Below are 19,809 nucleotides of genomic sequence, written 5' to 3'. Positions count from 1 at the left end.
TGGAAATTTTGCTAAGCACTCTACCCACATGACAGCTTTTAACCCTCTCAATAATTGCCTGAACTGGGTCTTGTTGTTATCTTCCTTTTACTGGTGAGGATTTTGAAGTTTAGAGCTGTTAAGGGACTTGCCCAGATTGTAACCCAGGCAGAGTGACTGCTGAATGCAGTGTCTTAACACACCGCTGTGGCCTTTATACACACAAATACCACTGAATGTAGAGAGATCAGAGCTATAATGACTGGCACCCTCGGGTAGATCAATTTTGTTTTGAAAAGAGAAGACATCATTGAGTTAAGTCTTTTTTTTGAGACGGAGTCTTGTTCTATCGCCCAGGCTGGAGTGCAGTAGCGCGATCTCAGCTCACTGCAAGCTCTGCCTCCCGGGTTCATGCTTCTCCTGCCTCAGCCTCCTGACTAGTTGGGACTACAGGCGCCCGCCACCACACCCGGCTAATTTTTTGTATTTTTAGTAGAGACGGGGTTTCACTGTGTTAGCCAGGATGGTCTCGATCTCCTGACCTCGTGATTCACCCGCCTCAGCCTCCCAAAGTGCTGGGATTACAAGTGTGAGCCACTGCGCCTGGCCTGAGTTGAGTCTTGAGGAAGAAATCGTAATTTATGAGATGAGATGAAGAAGCACTTTGGGAGGCCAAAGTAGGTGGATCACTTGAGGTCAGGGGTTCGAGACCAGCCTGACCAAATTAGTGAAACCCCATCTCTACTAAAAATACAAAATTAGGCAGGCGTGGTGGCACACACCTGTAATCCCAACTACTTGGGAGACTGAGGCAGGAGAATCACTTGAACCTGGGAGGTGGAGGTTGCAGTGAGCGGAGATAACGCCCCTGCACTCCAGCCTGGGCGACAGAGTGAGATTCCATCTCAAAAAAGAAAGAAAGAAAGAAAGAAAAAAAGAAATAGCCTGGCCTATTGGAAATATATCTAGTGCTTACATTTTCAGGTAAGGAAAATGCCAGGCAGATGAATGAGAGGGTGATGGGTGAAGAGTTAAGTCCAGCGTCACTATTCATTCACAGCTGTTATTCACGCCACTGTGTTATGCTCCATCTACTTGCCTGTGCTTAGTTCCAAGGACTCACCTCTCACCAACACCTGGTACTCTGATGTGGTTTTCTCTTTGTTGTTCACAATCACAGTACATTTGTACGTCCCTGAGTCATAGACCCGGGCTTCAGGAATAAAATAACTCTCTGTGCTCTTCATGGAGGAGATGTTGTAAAATAGCACGTCATCCTTATAGAACAGCATCTGGTGCTGAGGCTTGACGTGAGAGGTGGTGCTGACATCCGCGCAGCACTGCAGGGTCAGGTTCTTCCCATTTTGCACCGTCCAGTCTGGCAGGCTCTTCATGTCGACACTGTTGATTGTGAAAGCTAATGCAAAGGGAAGGAAGGCAGACATGCCTGTTATCTCAGAAACAACATCATCCCGGTGACCTTCACCACATCAGATGTGATCTTATCCCATCCTATGCAGTATTGAGTCCAGGGGTCCTAACTGCCAGCAGGGCCAGGCTGGTAGTAACGGTGCATAGTGGCTCAAGCAGGAGGCAGTTGGTACTAAGCTGCAACTTTTCCCACCAAGGCAATGGAGCAGAGTATGATAAAGATGAAGAGCTAGGCATGGTGGCTCACGCCTATAATGCCAGCACTTTGGGAGGCGTGGGTGGATCACCTGAGGTTAGCAGTTCTAGACCAGCCTGGCCAACATCGTGAAACCCCCTCTCTACTAAAAAATACAAAAATTAGCCAGGTGTGGTGGTGCATGCCTGTAATCCCAGCTACTTGAGAGGCTGAGGTACAAGAATCACTTGAACCTGGGAGGTGGGGGTTGCAGTGAGGCAAGATTGCACCACTGCACTCCAGCCTGGGCGACAGAATGAGACTCTGTCTCAAAAAAAAAAAAAAAAAAAAAAAAAGATGTAGGTATCCTGTGAGCTGCCACATCTTGACCCCTGGAGGGAGCATAGGATTCAAGCAGTCAAGTGTTCAAGTCCTGGCTTATCATGTACTGTGTGACCCTGGGCAGCTAACTTCTCTGAGCTCAGTTTCCTTACCTGTAGGATGGGGTAGTCATATCTCATTAGGTCTTTGCAGGAAACATACAGGAGAGCAGCCAGAACATCTCCTGTACAGTGCCTGATATACATTAAGTGCTTAATAAATTACCGCTACCTCCATTCCAAAACCAGATGGTCATACACAGGCCCTCCTTCTCCACCCAGGCCTTACCGAATTAGCACAGTCCCAGCTGGCGTTTTCTATCTGATGGGCTCTGAGGTTTCACCAGATGGTGAGGACTTGAAACCAGTTTTTAGGCTGCTACTTGCATGTTCAGCCTCACCTGCTACCAAGAAACAAAGACTACAGATTCCCCTCTGCCCACGACAGGAATCTCCAGTTAAAACCCAAAACAGCTACAACACTCAACCAGCTATCCAATCTCTGCCAGGAACTAGGCTCTGGGTCAACTGGCCAATAGTGTCATTTCTGGCCGATGTCCCCAGAACACAATTGGCTTATATCCAGCAACCATAGGCTGTCAATAGAATTTAGCTAACTACGGATCACATGTTGAGGCCCATTCACGGTAGCAGGCTGACAGAAGGGTGGATTGCTTAAAACTGGGTGCTCTCTAGCTATTGCCGTGTTTTTGTCAGTTGGTTGGTTGTGAGCCACTGCCCTGAAAATTTTCCAGGCTAGAAGATCCTGAACCATGCCCATGGGTCAGGACTTGTATCCAAACTTCAGACCAGACCAGGGTGGCCTGCTTTTTGAAGATCCTCTTGGCAATGCCTGTAGGTGCTTTTGTAGCCTACCTGTGGTCCTACTTATACCCCTTGACATATCTCAAAGCACTCACTATCTTCCCTGTGATTCTCTTTTCCAAGCACAAGAATCCGGGTTTAATCAGCACCATAAAATATTCACTCTCCAAATTCTTGTCAGAAAACAGCTTCAAACATCTCATGTTCTATACACAGCTAAAAAAATATGGATGAAGCTAGATGCAGTGGCTCACGCCTGTAATCCCAGCATTTTGGGAGGCTGAGGCAGGAGGATCGCTTGAGCCCAGAAGTTCGAGACCAGCCTGGGCAACATGGCAAAACCCTGACTCTACAAAAATACAAAAAAATCAGCCAGGCATAGTGGCATGCATCTGTAGTCCCAGCTACTCAGGAGGCTGAGGTAGGAGGATCACCTGAGCTTGGGAGGTCGAGGCTGAAGTGAGCCATGATCATGCCAGTGCACTCCAGCCTAGGTGACAGAGTTAGATTCTGCCTCAAAAAAAAAAAAAAAAAAAAAAAGAAAAGAGGCTGGGTGCAGTGGCTCACAGCTGTATTCCCAGCGCTTTGAGAGGCCAAGGTGGATGAGTCACCTGAGGTCAGGAGTTTGAGACCAGCCTGACTAACATGATGAAACCCTGTCCCTACTAAAAGCACAAAATTAGCCAGGTGTGGTGGCACATGCCTGTAATCCCAGCTACTTAGTAGGCTGAGGCAGGAGAATCACTTGAGCCCAGGAGGCAGAGGTTGCAGTGAGCTGAGATCGCGCCATTGCACTCCAGCCTGGGCAATAAGAGCGAAACTCCATCTAAAAAAAAACTAAAATAAATAAATAAATAAAAAGTAACTGATCTGTAGGAGATTTGGAAAAAAATGTACTGAACGCCCATGACCATAAAACCAGGTGTTTTTCCCAAATCCCTACGTGTCCCCCCAGAAATTTCTACATGCCCATTCTCAAGGAAGCTGTCTATCCAGCATCTGGACCTGGGATTGAAAGTGACTATGTCTGGTATGCTTTGTTAGCCCCCTATCTATCTCCATGAAGTGTGAATAATGCAATCATGGAATTAAAAATTTTTAATTTAAATTTGCGAGTGAATGGAGGAGTCAAATGTTTAAAACTCTCAAAGACAGATGATATGATATGCAAAAACCTCAAAGAGTCTACAGACAAATTATTTGAAATAAATGTGAGTTTAGAAAGGTGGCTGGATAAGGCCGGGAATGGCAGCTCACACCTGTAATCCCGGCATTTTGGGAGGCCAGGAGTTCGAGACCAGCCTGGCTAACATGGTGACACTCCATCTCTACCAAAAATATAAAAATTAGCTAGACATGGTGGCATGCACCCATAATCCCAGCTACTTGGGAGGCTGAGGCAGGAGAATCACTTGAACCTGGGAGGCAGAGGTTGCAGTGAGCTGAAATCACAACACTGCACTGGGTGACAGAACAACACTCTGTCTGCAAAACCACAAACAAACAAACAAAAAAAGAAAGGTGGCTGGATATAAGATTAATATTTTACAAGTCAGCATAGTGGTCATCTCTGGAAGGAGGGACTATGGGTAGGGAGAAGCACAGATGCAAGCTATTAAGAAATGATCTTTTGGGATGTTGGTCTGGGATGTTGATGAGACGTTGTCCCTAATTTCACAAAGTGTTCCAACAGCACCAGGAAACACTGTGTTTATGGTGAACAACTGATTTATTTCTATCTTGTGGATTCTGAGAATGTTCTAATGGACCTTGTTCCCCTTTTTGCTTTGATTGCTAACACACAACCAAAATTTCACCTCTGCTTCTAGCAATCTTTGGGATGTGTTTTGTGCTAAATGGGCCATGGCTTTATTTCCCTGCCTTTATTTTTCTCTCATCCTGATTTCCTCATTAATTGTATCTTGTTAAACAACAATACATAATTTTTATAAGTGGTCCCAAGTCGTTTTTTTTTGGAATAAGAAAAAAGTTAGCTAGCTGGCCAGAGATACTGGCAAAACCTATCCTTTCCCTCTCTTTTAACAAAGTTAGGCCTTTTTTGGGTAATTGAAATTTAATCTGCAATTTTAAAATGAGTACCACAGTTTGTGTCTGCTGCTATATTCTGAGCAATTAATTTAACAACAACAACAACAACAAAAATGGTGTCTGATCAGTCCATGAGGTGAAACAAGGTGATGGTTTAAATTCATTTCCCCCAGCGTTACTCTTTGGAACTCTCTTTTTTGTCTTTATGTGCAACTTACAAGCTCCTGATTTAAGGAGCCTGCTGGATGGGCTCTCGACACAAAATTTTCTTTGGACCAGCTGGGCACGGTGGCTTATGCCTGTAATCCCAGCACTTTGGGAGGCCGAGGCAGGTGGATCACTTGAGGTCAGGAGTTCAAGACCAGCCTGGCAAACATGGCGAAACCCTGTCTCTACTGAAAATTCAAAATTAGCTGGGTGTGGTGGTAGACGCCTGTAATCCCAGCTACTTGGGAGGCTGAGGCAGGAGAACTGCTTGAACCCGGGAGGCAGAGGTTGCAGTGAGTCAAGGTCATGCCATTGCACTCCAGCCTGGGCAACAAGAGCAAAACTCCATGTCAAAAAAAAATTTTTTTTTCTTTGGACTGTATTAATCTCTCTGCACCCCTCAAATAATATAGTTCCCTCCCATCCAATCTCTTCCCTCTCGGAGACAGTTAGGTCTCCTTCCATGACCTCTTCAGTACTTCCTCCTTCATTTTAAGCTATGCTGTGTATTCCAGTGACTCAAACAGGAGAGCAGAAATCAAGTGCATGGAGCCAGACCTGGGCCAAATCTCATCTCTGCTACTAACAAAGTTGTGTGACCTTTGGCAAGTCCCTAAATTCCTCTGAGCCTCAGTTTGCTTATCCATACAATAGGCACAAGGAACGCAAGTATAAATGAGAACCTGAGTTTAAGTACTTAGAGTTCCTGGCACCTATAAAGTGCTTGACAAATGTTAGATAGATTCTTCCAGTTACAGAAATAAAGTCAACACTTTTTTTTTTTAATTTTAATTTTTTAGAGATGGGGTCTTACTATGTTGTCCAGACTATTCTTAAACTCCTGGCCTCAAGCAATCGTCCTGCCTCAGCCTCCCCAAGTGCTGGTATTATGGGCATGAGCCGAAAATCAACTATTCAGAGCTTTAAAGCTGTGTCTCCACTCCATGTTTTTAGGGCTTTTCTTTTTTTTTTTTTCAAATAAAAACCATATTTAAGGCTGGGCGTGGTGGTTCATGCCTGTAATCCCAGAACTTTGGGAGACTGAGGTGGGCAGATCACTTGAGGTCAGGAGTTCGAGACCAGCCTCTTCACTAACATGGTGAAACCCCATCTCTACTAAAGATACAAAAATTAGCCAGGTGTGGTGGCAGGTGCCTGTAATCCCAGCTACTCAGGAGGCTGGAGCAGGAGAATCACTTGAACCCGGAAGGCGGAGATTGCAGTGAGCCGAGATCGCACCACTGCACTCCAGCCTGGGCGACAAAGCTAGACTCCATCTCAAAAAAATAAATAAAACAAAAACAAAACAAAAACCATATTTAACATTTTCAGGTTAATTTATAGTGACTAATCCAGCCTCCCAGTTTTGCTCACTCCACTGCGTGCTCTCTACACGAGTCATTCATCTGCTCTCCTGTTTACTGAACGAGCTCCCATCCTTGACTGGTCATGCCCTAGACCAGCAGACAGTGCTGGATACAGAAGGGAGTCAGACACACCAGGTTCAAACCCCTGATCCCACAGTCCTTAGCTGGGTGATCTTGGGAGTTATCTAACCTCTCTGGGCCACCATGTCTCCACTACAAAATAAGAACACGAATACCTGCCTTCTCTGGTAACTTTAACCTAAACAGTGACTGTACCAAAGTGGCTGAGGGCACAGAAGGGGCCGTGTATATACTGCCCAGTGCCTGGCCCCCGGTTGACATTCTCTGCCTTCTTCCTTAGCACCATTCATAGCAAACATTTAAGGGGGTTTTTCTATGCCAAGCACTGTCCCCCACACTGGGGGTTCAGAGAACAGTGAGGCTGGCAGTCTGCCCTTGGGCTGGCAGTCTGCCCTTGGGGAGCTCGGTCTGCACTCCACAACTCTTCCTACTCTGGGCCATCCAGCCTCAACACAATCCTTGCCTGAGCCTCCTACTGACCAGTCCTAGTTCATTTGATTTTTATAAAAGACCTCCCTTTTTAAAAAACAATTTTAAAGCAAATTTGACTAAAGCACCAAGTAGTGGTTTTTTCAGTGGGGCTGGTACCCACTAGCACAGGGCACTTCCACCATCTTGCTTTTATAAACAACTCTGACACACATCATCTGCTCAAAGAAATAAACTCGGCCAGGCGTGGTGGCTCACACCTGGAATCCCAGCTCTTTGGGAGGCCTAGGCGGGTGGATCACCTAAGGTCGAGAGTTTGAGACCCACTGGCCAACATGGTGAAACCTCACTTCTACTAAAAATACAAAAATTAGCCGGGCATGGTAGTGGGCATCTGTAATCCCAGCTACTCAGGAGGCTGAGGCAGGAGAATCACTCGAACCCAGGAGGTGGAGGTTGCAGTGAGCCAAGATCACGCCACTGCACTCCAGCCTGGGCAATAGAGCAAAAACTCCATCTCAGAAAATAAATTAATTAACAATAAATCAACTCAATGTATGCACTGGCAGGAACACCACATTCCTATGGCTAGCTCGAACAGACAAGGGAGAAGAGAGGGCAGGATGGAAAAACGAAAAGCATTTTATAAAGTCTATCAAGATATGAGTCTCAGTCCTTCATCTTAACACAAATATCATTGACAAAACAACAAAAACAGTGGCCTAGTTTTTGCTGCCACAACAACCACCCCCTCCCTTGCTATAGCTGCTCTTCAAGATGCCTCCACAGTGATCCTTGCCCTCTGCTCATCACACTTACATGTGGTCGCCTCCCACATTAACATCAACCAACAAAATACTCCATCAGGTAATAAAAGACAATGCAGCTTTTATCCTGGCCACTCTCTTCTCCTGTCTGGGATCCCTCATTCAGGGCAAAGCCAGCAGTCATGTCATGAGTAGCCCTGTGGACAGCCCCCAGGATGAGGAATTAAGGCCTCTAGCCCATAGCCTTGAGAGTGAGCTCGAAAGCAGATTCTCCAGACTCAGTCAAGCCTTCAGATAAACCGCAACCCTGACCAACAATTTATCTGCGATCTAATGAGACCCGGTGCCAGCACCACCCAACTCAGCCACTCCTGCATTCCTGACCCTCAGAAACTTCGGGATAAAAAATCTGTGTTATCTTAAGCCAGTAAGTTTTAGGTAAATTGCTAAGCAGCAGTAAGTAACAAATATGCCACACAACCAAACTTCAAAAGTCTCTACTTGATTCTTGTTTTGATAATATGGAAAACATTATCTTCTTTCTAAATAAACCAGCCAAGCCCAGCCAAACTGAATTACTGCCTGGAGGTCTCACTATTTACACAGTGACTGTTCACAACCCGGAGGACAGGGACATGGGCTCTGGGAGGTGCATGGGTGGGTGTTAGGAGGCTCATCAACTACCTCCAATTGTGTGCAAATGTGTGCTTTTTCTGGAGTGAGGGCCCACAGATTTCCTTACTGAATCCCAAAGGGTTCAGGAGTATTGTGATGAAGGGTGGGGCTGTGGGACAGCCTAAAGAGGTCAGATCTTTTCAACCTGGAGAGATGAAGGTTGATGGAGAAGGATCCAAAGTTGTAAAGTCACCACGGAACAGCCAGTAACCACAGTGCCAAACCCCAAAATGCTAAAACAGTGGGACCTTGACCTCAAGGCCACTCATCAATGGATGGTGGCGCTCCCTGGAAACATGCGGCACCATGAGTCGGCCAGCCACCTGGCCCTCAACCTGGAAATGACTCAGAGAGAAAGTGGAGGGTGCAGGAGAAGGAGGGGCTGCCCACCCTCATTAGGAAAATTACTGGGAGCCATGAAGCATAGAGCCCCTGATGAACTTCTGTGTTCATCTGAGAGCACGCTGAGCCATCTTCCTACCCGAATCTCAAGCATCTCCAAGTTCAGTTCAAGTTTCCATCAATGAGACATGTGTCGAGCACTTGTGCCAGGTGCTGGGCTGACAGAGTAAATAAGAAATCATCCTTGCTGTCCCAAACAGCGAAGGTTGGCGGGGCCCACAGAGCTGGACTCCAGTGATATCAGTAAGCACCAAGAGGAAGGGCTGCCCAGGAGAGGTCAAGGAGTCTGAAGGAAGTGACCACTGAACTGAACCTGTCAGGCCAAGGACAGGCAGTGGGGTGCTCCAGGTAGGAGAACAGCGTGTACCAGGACACAGGGGTGTGAGAAATCAGTGCATTCTGGGCATGGCCCATTACAGAAACCAGAGTGTGGGGCTAGAGAGGCCAGGTGGCTGGGTCTGTGGTGCCAGAATGGAGGGCCAGACTGCTGTGCTGACAAGCTGGGCCCTGTTCTGAAGGTGTCAGGAGGGGTGTGACAGCACCCGAGGCCAGTAAACAACCTGGAAGTGGTCCAGGTGAAAGCTGATGAGGCCTGAGCTAGGTGGGTGCAGCGGGGATGAGGGAAGGATAGGCTGGGGATCTCTTGAGGGGACTCAACAGAACTTGTTTCTAGGGTGTTGAAAATGTTCTAGAAAGAATCCCAGCACTTTGGGAGGCTGAGGCAGGTGATCACTTAAGGTCAGGAGTTTGAGAACAGCCTGGCCAACATGGTGAAACCTCGTCTCTACTAAAATTACAAAAATTAGCCGGGCATGGTGGTGCGTGCCTGTAATTGCAGCTACTCAGGAAGCTGAGTCAGGAGAATTGCTTGAATCTGGGAGGTGAAGGTTGTAGTGAGCTGAGATCCAACCACTGCACTCCAGCCTGGGCGACAAGAGTGAGACTCTGTCTCAAAAAAAAAAAAAAAGAAAGAAAGAAAATGTTCCAGAACTAGACAATGGGGATGGTTGCACAACACTGTGAATGTACTAAATGTCATGAATAATAAATGTTATATTATTTTACCATGATTTAAAAAAAGATTTTGTATTTTACCACAATTTAAAAAAAGATTTTGTTTGACTGGATATGGGGTTGAAAGAATGGAAGATAAACTTCCTGGATTAGATTCCCAGGAGGATGTGTGCCACCAAACTAAAATAGAAAATACCACACGCAGCTGGGTGTGGTGGCTCATGTCTGTTATCCCAGCACTTTGGGAGGCCAAGGCAGGAGGATGGCTTAAGTCCAGGGGTTCAAGACCAGCCTGGGCAACAAAATGAGACCCTAGTCTCTACAAAAACAAAAACAAAACTAAAACTAAACAAACAAACAAACAAACAAAAACAGAAAAAGCTAAGGAAGGAAGACAAAGTGATGGTGGTACAGCTGGGTGCCAGGGGCCAGTAGGAGGACCGGGAGGAGACAGCAAAGGTCAGCCTGTGTTAACTGGAGGCTCAAGGCAGAGGCCAGGGCTGGACTGTGAAGGTGGGAGGTGTGTGGATTTAGGGGAGGGGGGAATGTGGAGGTGTTGAGAGAGGAGCTGGTCTCCAGGGAGGATAAGACCAGGAGCCTGCAGAGACCAGGACAGAGTTCAGACTCCAGGAGAAGACAAAGTAAGTTCAAAGTCAGCCCTGGGGGAGGAGGAGGAGGGTTTGTTAGAGAGGGAGGAGACAAAGCAGGGAAGAGGATGGAGAAGGTCAAGGAGGGAGGCTTTGGGGCATGATCAAAAGTCAAAGGCAGGAAAGGGGTACAGGGAGCCGAGGGCTGGAAGTGTCCGTTGCATTTGGCATCAGGTGGTCCTTGGTGACCCCTCAGCCAGAGGAGACCCGACAGCCAGAGAAGTGGGGCCTGAGGCCAGGCTGCTGGGAGGCAAGGAGTGTCTGAGAGGTAACGGGGGTAGGGACAGATCATAAACTAACTTTCAGAGAGGTTTGACTGAGAAAGGAAACTAGAAAGGCCAGATGTGGGGGACACAAGATAAATGGTGGGGCTGGGTGCCTGCATGTGCTTTTTCTTTTTCCTAAACAAAGAGTTCTCATTCATGTTTGTACACGGAGAGAATAGAGCCAGAAGCAGAAATAGAGATTCTACAAGTGGTGGTAGGGGAGAGGGACATGAATGCAAGTAGGTGTGGGATCCTGGGGGTGATGGAGGGGCTCAGCCTGGCTGGCCCCGATCAGCTGAGGAGCAGAGTGCACGTGTCCTCCCAGGCCGGGAGGGAAGCCGAGAGGATGGGTGGGGAGGCTGATAAGCCCACAGCCAGGCCCAGGTGGGAAGTTGAGGGAGTTCCCTCCAGATGACTGTTTTCTAGGTGAAGATGGAGCAGCAGTCACCCACTGAGGCGAGGCAGCTGCAGTGAGGTGCGAGGAGGGGAACAAGGAGGCCTGAGATGAAAGGAAGGGAAAGGGCTGAGGCTGTCCCAGGACCCCAGCCACAGAGCGGGAGACGCAGAGCAAGCCTGCAGGCCACGCACTGCAAATGCTGGCCTTGGGGGGCCTAAGGAATGGAGACCTGGTTCCAGCCCCCGCCCTGTCCACCCCCAGTGTTGACCCTGCTCGCTTGGTGCCTTGTGGCCTCCAGATCTGTTTCCTTGAGTGTAAAACAAGGCAGAGGCCCCAGGAAGCGGTGGGAGAGTCGCTCCCTGTACCACGTTCTGTAGTTCCAATGTCTTCCCTGAAGGTACAAAGAACATTCTCTAGGAACCCAAAGGAGGGAGCAATTGATTTCCATGTGGGATGGAGGGGGAGAGGGGAGAGCACCACAGTTTTGGAAAACAGGATGTTGCAGGTGAGAAAAAGAGGAACCCCAAAGCGTGCGTGTCTGCAGGGCAGGGTCTGGGCCAAAGGGTGTGGTCTGGGAGGGTACCAGGGCTGGAGTGGACAAAGGGAGAGTGGGTGGGGCAGGAGCCACAGTTGTAAAGGTGGGCTAGGACTGTGTAGTAAACACCACTGTCATTTACCAATCACTGCGTGACAGGGGTCAATGAATCACCTCCTTTTGTACAGTCTCAACCTCATACCCACTTCATGCCCATGAAGTTCTCTTATCATCCCCATGTTACAGATTGGGAAAATAGCTCAAAGAGGTTAAGTAAAACTGGTCTGAAAGACTTGAGTCAGGCTTATGGCTCCAGACAAATGATGTGGCTTCAGAGAGTAGAAGATCCAGTGCCAGTGCCCAGCCAACTGCCTCTCTCATGGAGAAATCTGTTCTTTCTTTCTTTCTTTTTTCTGAGACAAAGTCCTGCTCCAATGCCCAGGCTGTAGTGCAGTGGCACGATCTTGGCTTACCGAATCTGTGCCTCCCAGGTTCAAGCGATTCTCATGCCCCTGCCTCCCATGTAGCTGGGATTACAGGCATGTGCCACCATGTCCAGCTAATTTTTTGTATTTTTAGTAGAGACGGGGTTTCGCTATGTTGACCAGGCTGGTTTTGAATTCCTGGCTTCAAGTGATTTGACCACCTCGGTCTCCCAAAGTGCTGGCATTACAGGGGTGAGCCAACGGAGCTGGTAAAATCGGTTATTTCTGAGGCTTGGTGACACCATCAGTCCAGCAGGATAATTATGAAGATAATGGATATCCTGCCTCCCTGGGTTGCCACGGGGATCAAATGCCCAAAGAAGCACTGTAAAGTTGAGCAGAGAAGCCTGGCAGAGTTCTTTGCCAGTGGCCAACTAGCCCTCCCCAGCCTGGGGCCACTGCTCTGAAGCTTGACTCACCAGCTAGCCTTGCCCATGGACTTCACTTCCAAAGAGCTGTGCAATTTGCCTGCAACCCAGTCACCTCCATTCTTTGCTGATTACAGTGACTTCTGACAAGGAAATAGCGTTCTGTGGGTTCTCCCTCTATTCACAGCCCCAGAATACTAGTGAGCCCCCTCATTCATGTGGTCCCAGAAGAAGCAGAACAGAACCCTCTCATCTCAAGACAAAGGTTCAAAATTAGCTCTAAAGTGGAAGATAAGCCAGGCTTCAAAGATAGGCAGCACCCCCCTTCCCTATGTGCAAGCACAAAATATTATAGATACACTTATAGTCTCACAGGTGAATAGAATATGAGCTCCAATGTGTGATTTTTATCATTTAGGAGTAAAAACGTAGCAACAATTTAAACTAGAATCTGTCTTCATATGTCTAACAGGTCAATTATATCTCATTTGCAAATAAAAACAATTGGGGATAGTTTACAATATTCAAATAAGCCATTATGGTAAAAAAAAACAAAAAACAAAAAACAAAAAACAAAAAACCAAAAAAAACTAATTATGGAATTGCTCATTAAAAAAAAAAAAAAATCACCTCCCCATCCCCAAAAAACAGCAATGCACTGGAATCTAGAAAATGTGAGGCCGGGCGCAGTGGCTCACACCTGTAATCCCCAGCACTTTGGAAGGCTGAGGCGGGCGGATCGCCTGAGGTTAGGAGTTCGAGACCAGCCTGGCCAACATGGTGAAACCCCATTTCTACTAAAAATACAAAAATTAACTGGGCGTGGTGGCGCACGCCTGTAATTCCAGCTACTTAGGAGGCTGAGACAGGAGAATCCCTTGAACCCAGGAGGTGGAGGGTGCAGTGAGCCAAGATTGTGCCACTCCACTCCAGTCTGGGTGACAGAGACTCTGTCTCAAAAAAAAAAAAAGAAAATGCATGCTACTTATAATTGTGTTTTTTGCCATTTTTTAATAAAAGTTACGGCAAAAACCACAATTACTTTGCAACAATCTAATATATTTTTAGACTAGTCAAGTGTAGTAGTAAGAACAAAGAACATGGAGTTTGATCTGTAACTGACTAAACAATTCATCAAGATAAACTACTACCTTCAGACCAGCCAAGGAAACGTATGCTACTTCTAAAGCACACTGACCAGAACTTGGCTTAGATCTAAGCCTTTCTAAAAATGCCCACATGGGATAAACTTTAGTTCTCAATTGGAATCTTTTCCTTAATTGTTAGTAATGTCAAACAAACCCCAACAATTTGACATGCGTTTTAGGCATCACAGAAGAGAAAGGAGGAAACCAGATAGAAACACCTGTTACAGTGGAAACATCAGACTTACAGTTTCTGTGACCCTCAAGGCTTGAACCTGCAAGAAACAGAAGAAACATGTTGATTCCAGAAGCTTCGATGCTCATGGAGTTAAAGTGATGTGGAAAGAGAGTAAACACTCACAGAGCAGAAGGGTCAGGAGGACTCCAGGCCACATCGTGGCCCCTCGGGCCCACCTGGGCTGCATCCTGAGAGTGAAGACTGCAGGCACAGTTAGTTCTGCCTTTGGGCCATGGCTCACTCAGCAGAAGGCACTGCCCACAAGTCACCGCTGAGAAACCCGCCCTGTGAAAAGCAGAAAGCACTCTGGTCACTTCTCCCGGCGCCTGCAGGGAGACCGGCTGTGGCGCTGGTCAGGTAATGGCAGCCATGGCTGGAAACCGGGAACAATGGGGCCTGGGCTGGCCTGATATCTCCTCAGGAAATGACCGGCCTTCCTGAGGGGCCACCGAACGCGGCCGCTTTGTTTAGTTTCTTTAGGGAAAAAACAAGGCACAAGTGACATTTGCCTCGGCATTCTTAAACCTCCCTCTGTCTCGCTTGGGTTTGGGGGCCCTTCTCATGGCATAGTGAGGGGATTCCTCCCTACCTCCAGCCTCCACCCAAAGGGTTTCTCTCCCAGGACGTCCAGAAAGTTCTCTCTGCTTTTCCAGTCCTCCGCTTCCCCCATCAAAGAGGACTTTTCCCACACAGCATAAGTCTGGGCCCCCTGCCTTTCCTGGGCTGGCTTTTCCCCAAAATTGCAGGTTTGTCAAAGAGACCCGCTGCTCGGGAAGGCTGAGCTTGGAGCACAGCGGAACTGAGGCGGGAGAATAGCAGAGGAAGTAGTGGACAAAGAGGACCCTTGGGCGTAGGCTAGCTTAAGCAATAGCAAAAGCATAAGATGTAAGATAGTAGAAGAAGAACATATGAAAGGAAGTAAGCAGTAAGAATAGAATTAACAGCTGGGCATGGTGGCTCACACCTGTAATCCCAGCACTTTGGGAGGACAAGGCAGTGGATCACGAGGTTAGGGGTTCGAGACCAGCCTGACCAACATGGTGAAACCCCACCTCTACTAAAAAAAAAAAAGAAATACAAAAAATTAGCCAGGTGTGGTGGCACACGCCTGTAATCCCAGCTACCTGGGAGGCTGAGGCAGGAGAATCGCTTGAACCTGGGAGGCAGAGGTTGCAGTGAGCTGAGACTGCACCATTGTACTCCAGCCTGGGCAACAGAGTGAGACTCCATCTCAAAAAAAAAGAATAGAATTAACTTCTTCCATGGAAATAAGAAGTGACATGTTCACCCAATATCATACCCTTTAGAAGATGACTTCAAGCTTAAAAATACACTATTTTTACTCCTTCAAGCCTCAAAATACACTATTCCTACTCCTTTTAAAAGAAAATACCTTGTAGTTTTTAGATTGACCTTTGGGGCCAGGCATTGTGGCTCATACCTGTAATCTTTGGATTGCCTGAGGTCAGGAGTTTCAGACCAGCCGGGCCAACATGGTGAAATCCTGTCTCCAATAAAAATACAAAAATTAGCTGGGTATGGTGGCACATGCCTATAATCCCAGCTACCCAGGAGGCTGAGGCAGGAGAATCGCTTGAACCCAGGAGGTGGAGGTTATAGTGAGCCGAGATCAAACCACTGCACTCCAGCCTAGGGTGACAGAGCAAGCTTTGTCTCAAAAAAAAAAAAAAAATTGGCCTTTGGACTATTCATTGGGTAATAGATATTTTGATGGTAGAAAATACTAGAATCTGGCCAAGGCGCGGTGGCTCATGCCTGTAATCCCAGCACTTTGGGAGGCCGAGGCAAGCAGATGACTTGAGGTCAGGAGTTCAAGACCAACCTGGCCAACAGGGAGAAACCCCGTCTCTACTAAAAATACAAAAATTAGCCTTAGCCAGGCATGAAGGTGTGCACCTGTAATCCCAGCTACTCAGGAGGCTGAGGCAGGAGAACTCAGAAGGCGGAGGTTGCTGTGAACTGAGATTGCACCACTGTACTCCAGCCTAGGTGACAGAAGTAAAACTTCATCTCAAAAAAAAAAAAAAAGAAAGAAAGAAAGAAAGAAACTACTGAAATCTGACCCTTTGCATCAGTTTCTAAAAATCTAACTTGTTAGAGTCAAACGTTATGGGATGCTTTGGAAAAGCAGCAAACCAGGTGGATATTAATAGCACATCAAAATCTCTCAGACTGTCCTAATATTTTATGGTGTTTATAGTCTGTAATTTAAAACATCTATCAAATATTGCCACAGAAAGTAATATAATAGATAAGGGAGTAAGCAGTAAGTTGGGACATGCAAGGTAAGAGAAGTAAGTTGGAAGGACTTCCAGTAGCTATTTGGTCACAAAAAATAAAAGTAAAGATGGGCAATTTGGTCACAAGAGGTAAAGTGGGGGTACACAAGGTTGAGCTTACAAGAAATAAAGTAGGGTTAAGGCACAATAAGAGAAAGGCAAGTGATGTTAAGCAAGTGAGGAAAAACATGCAAAAGGCCAAGAAATGTAACAAACCGGTGCTGATAACCACTCGCAGGCCAGCCCACTCACCCCTCTCCGAGTGGCGCTGTGCTTAATCAATCATTTGCTGCTTTGCTGTTTGTACGTGTGTCATGTCCAATTCTTCGTTCATGGTACCAACAGCCTGGAGCTGCACGGCGCCATCTGGTAACAGAACTAGTAAGCTCTACCTGGCCTTTGGTGTGGATGACATACGCAGCCCTGTGAGAGGCCCCTCTCCAGCCTGCACCCCTAAACAAATGCATACTTTACTGGGCCACTACGCAAGAGCTTTCTAAGATATACATCATTTTTGCCAGGCACGGTGGCTCAGGCCCATAATCCCAGCACTTTGGGAGACCAAGGCGGGCGGATCACCTGAGGTCAGGAGTTTGAGACCAGCCTGACCAACATGGAGAAACCCCATCTTCACTAAAAATACAAAATTAATCAGGCATGTTGGCACATGCCTGTAATCCCAGCTACTCGGGAGGCTGAGGCAGGAGAATCGCTTGAATCTGGGAGGTGGAGGTTGCGGTAAGCCGAGATTACGCTATTGCACTCCAGCCTGGGCAACAAGAGCAAAACGCCATCTCAAAAAAAAAAGAAGATGTACATCGTTTCCTTTCATTCCTCTGTTTGAGACAGGAAAAAGTCAATTTACAGCCCGCCATAAAAAGCCTTTGCTTACCTTTCAAGCCTAGTCTCACCACTTCCTTCCTTGCACCTACATTATGGCTGTTAGAATTTCTAGTTCCCAGCACTCTTCATCTGTCAGTGCCTTTGCTGGGGCTGCTCCCCTACTTGGAATGCCTCCCCACTTCTTTCCAAGCAAATTCCTACCCAACCTTCCTAACTCAGTTCAGGAATCTGTTTCTGCAGAATTTTTCCTTGTCTTCCCCAGACTGAGCTGCCCTTCCTCTGCACCCCCCTCACCTCCCTGGTTTTCCCTCTGTCAGACACTTTTTTTTTTTTTTGAGACGGAGTCTTGCTCTGTCACCCAGGCTGGAGTACAGTGATGTGATCTTGGCTCACTGCAACCTCCACCTCACGGGTTCAGGCGATTCTGCTACCTCAGCCTCCCGAGTAGCTAGGATTACAGGCATGCGCCACCATGCCTGGATAATTTTTGTATTTTTAGTAGAGACAGAGTTTCACCATGTTAGCCAGGCTGGTCTTGAACTCCTGACCTCAGGTGATCCACCCACCTTGGCCTCCCAAAGTGCTGGGATTACAGGTGTGAGCCACTGGGCCCAGCTGTTGGACTTTATTTTTATTTTTATTTTCTGAGATGGAGTCTCGCTCTGTCACCCAGGCTGGAGTGCTGTGGCACGATATTATCTCACTGCAAGCTCCACCTCCCAGGTTCACGCCATTCTCCTGCCTCAGCCTCCCGAGTAGCTGGGACTACAGGCGCCCACCACCACGCCCAGCTAATTTTTTGTATTTTTAGTAGAGACGTGGTTTCACCATGTTAGCCAGGATGGTCTTGATCCCCTGACCTAGTGATCTGCCTGCCTCGGCCTCCCAAAGTGCTGGGATTACAGGCGTGAGCCACTGCGCCTGGCTGGACACTTTTATTATACGATGTGTCGTAATGGCCTGTCCTCCCCCAAATGGACTGCAATCTCCGTGATGACAGGCACAGTGCCTGGAACCTAGTAGATGTTGAAAAAGCATTAGTGCAATGGATGACTGTCTGGATGGATGAAGACAAGCTACTGTATTGTCTGAATCAGATGATCACTGCCTTTAGGGTGCCATGTTGTTTCTGAAATGCCACCCTCTAGGACTTCCCCATGGTAAAGCTAAGACAGATACAAACTGGCCACAATTGAAACCAGATTCCTCTACCTCAGGGCAATAACCAAGAAGTAATGGCTTCCAGCTAGAAAACAATTCCTCTCTCTGACCTATGGTTCAGTGGAAGTTTTGATAAGAGCCTTGAACAGCAATACACACTTTACCCATTTATTTCTAAAGGAATGTTTTCCATTGCGTTATTTGCTGTTGTTTTGTGCTCCCCATTCCCCACTATAAGCTATCTTCTTTGGCAACCTACTGGAAATTACCCTCACCCATCTACCAAATTTTGATGTGGGAACAAAAAAGGAAACACCATGAGTAATAAGACAAATTTTGGCTTCAATGGTAACTTTTAGATATTGCAGAATAGCACCTTTTGCAGAGCGACATTCAAATGATAGCGATAAATGCCGAGACCCCAGACCCTGTGCCTCCAAGTTCCAAAGTAAATTTCTAAAATGTGGCAATTGCTTCATAAATGATTCTAATACTTTTAGGATACCATGATAAAATAAAGCTTTATTTCAAAAATAAATGTGTTTTTTTTTAGAAAATTGAAAAATTCTGTCCCATAATTCACACTATGTACCAGAATACATTCCAAATGGACCAATGATAATGAATGTACAAATAAACCCATACAGGTTCTAGAAGAGGCCAGGCACAGTGGCTCATGCTTGTAATCCAAGCACTTTGGGAGGCTGAGGTGGGCAGATCACCTGAGGTCAGGAGTTCAAGGCCAGCCTGGCCCACATATAGTGAAACCCCGTCTCTACTAAAAAATACAAAAATTAACTAGGCGTGGTGGCACATGCCTGTAGTCCCAGCTACTTGGGAAGCTGAGGCAAGAGAAACACTTGAACCTGGGAGCCAGAGGTTGCAATGAGCCAAGATCATACCACTGCACTTTAGCGTGGGCAACAAAGCAAGACTCTGTCTCACAAAAAAAAAAAAAAAAAAAAAAAAAAGTTCTAGAAGAAAACACAAGAGAAGTCCTTACAACCTTGAATGGCAGAGGCTGGTTTAACTAAAACTTAAAATCCAGAAGCCCTAAAATTAATTGATAAATTATACTTTATGGAAAAAAAAAAGTTCTGCTTTGCCAAAAAAAAAATAAAAATGAGTCAAGAGAAAAACTACTAACTGGAAAAAATGTTTGCAACTCACATCATGGACAAAGAGCTAACCTCCCCAGTATGTGAAGAACACTCATAAATTAAGAAGAAAAAGATCGAGAGTCTGTCTAAGCCGACTCTGGCTTGGGAGGCTGCCTGATTAAAAGAAAGAAAAGAAACTAGAAGAAGAAAAAGAAAAGACCAACAATCCAATAGAAAAATGGGCAAAGAATATGAACAGACGGTTTCCATAATGTAAGAGAAAGTATCTGAAACTGGAAATAGGCAAAAGTGATTACTGCATGCCTGCCCAGGGTTTACCTGACTCTCTAAGGGTATTAACCTTTGTTTGACTTGCTATTTACAGTAGACAAGGATACTTTACCATCAGTAGGGGAGGGTAAACATCAACTTGTAGAAAGTCAGTAAGGATGCAAAGGATTCTTATTATCTGTGGCAGGGGGTGGGTGGCAGAAACTGAGCATTGGGGGACTTTTCTTTGTAAAGCTTTCTGTACTTTGGTTT

General features: G+C 46.6%; 1 protein-coding gene across 5 annotated transcripts in view; it reads right to left on the bottom strand.

The window, feature by feature from the left end:
* PECAM1 (platelet and endothelial cell adhesion molecule 1) overlaps positions 1-19,809 on the bottom strand; it is a 101,722-nt gene that overhangs the window by 52,644 nt on the left and 29,269 nt on the right. For 2 of the 5 annotated variants that reach the window (XM_037993770.2, XM_008012094.3), the window contains exons 2-4: positions 13,986-14,147; positions 13,873-13,899; positions 1,103-1,396 (exon numbers count right to left, since the gene is read on the bottom strand). In XM_037993770.2, the coding sequence (XP_037849698.2) occupies positions 1,103-1,396; positions 13,873-13,899; positions 13,986-14,049 (385 nt within the window). In that variant the 5' untranslated portion in view covers positions 14,050-14,147. Of the gene's footprint in view, positions 1-1,102; positions 1,397-13,872; positions 13,900-13,985; positions 14,258-14,451; positions 14,601-19,809 lie in introns of those variants that run through there. The other 3 variants (XM_008012098.3, XM_008012100.3, XM_008012097.3) reach the window with 2 other exon arrangements.

The sequence above is a fragment of the Chlorocebus sabaeus genome, chromosome 16, assembly GCF_047675955.1.
Source record: "Chlorocebus sabaeus isolate Y175 chromosome 16, mChlSab1.0.hap1, whole genome shotgun sequence".
In the NCBI taxonomy this organism is placed as follows: Eukaryota; Metazoa; Chordata; class Mammalia; order Primates; family Cercopithecidae; genus Chlorocebus; species Chlorocebus sabaeus.
The sequence above is the reverse complement of the archived record's forward strand: the minus strand, read 5'-3'. Positions and strand labels throughout refer to the sequence as shown.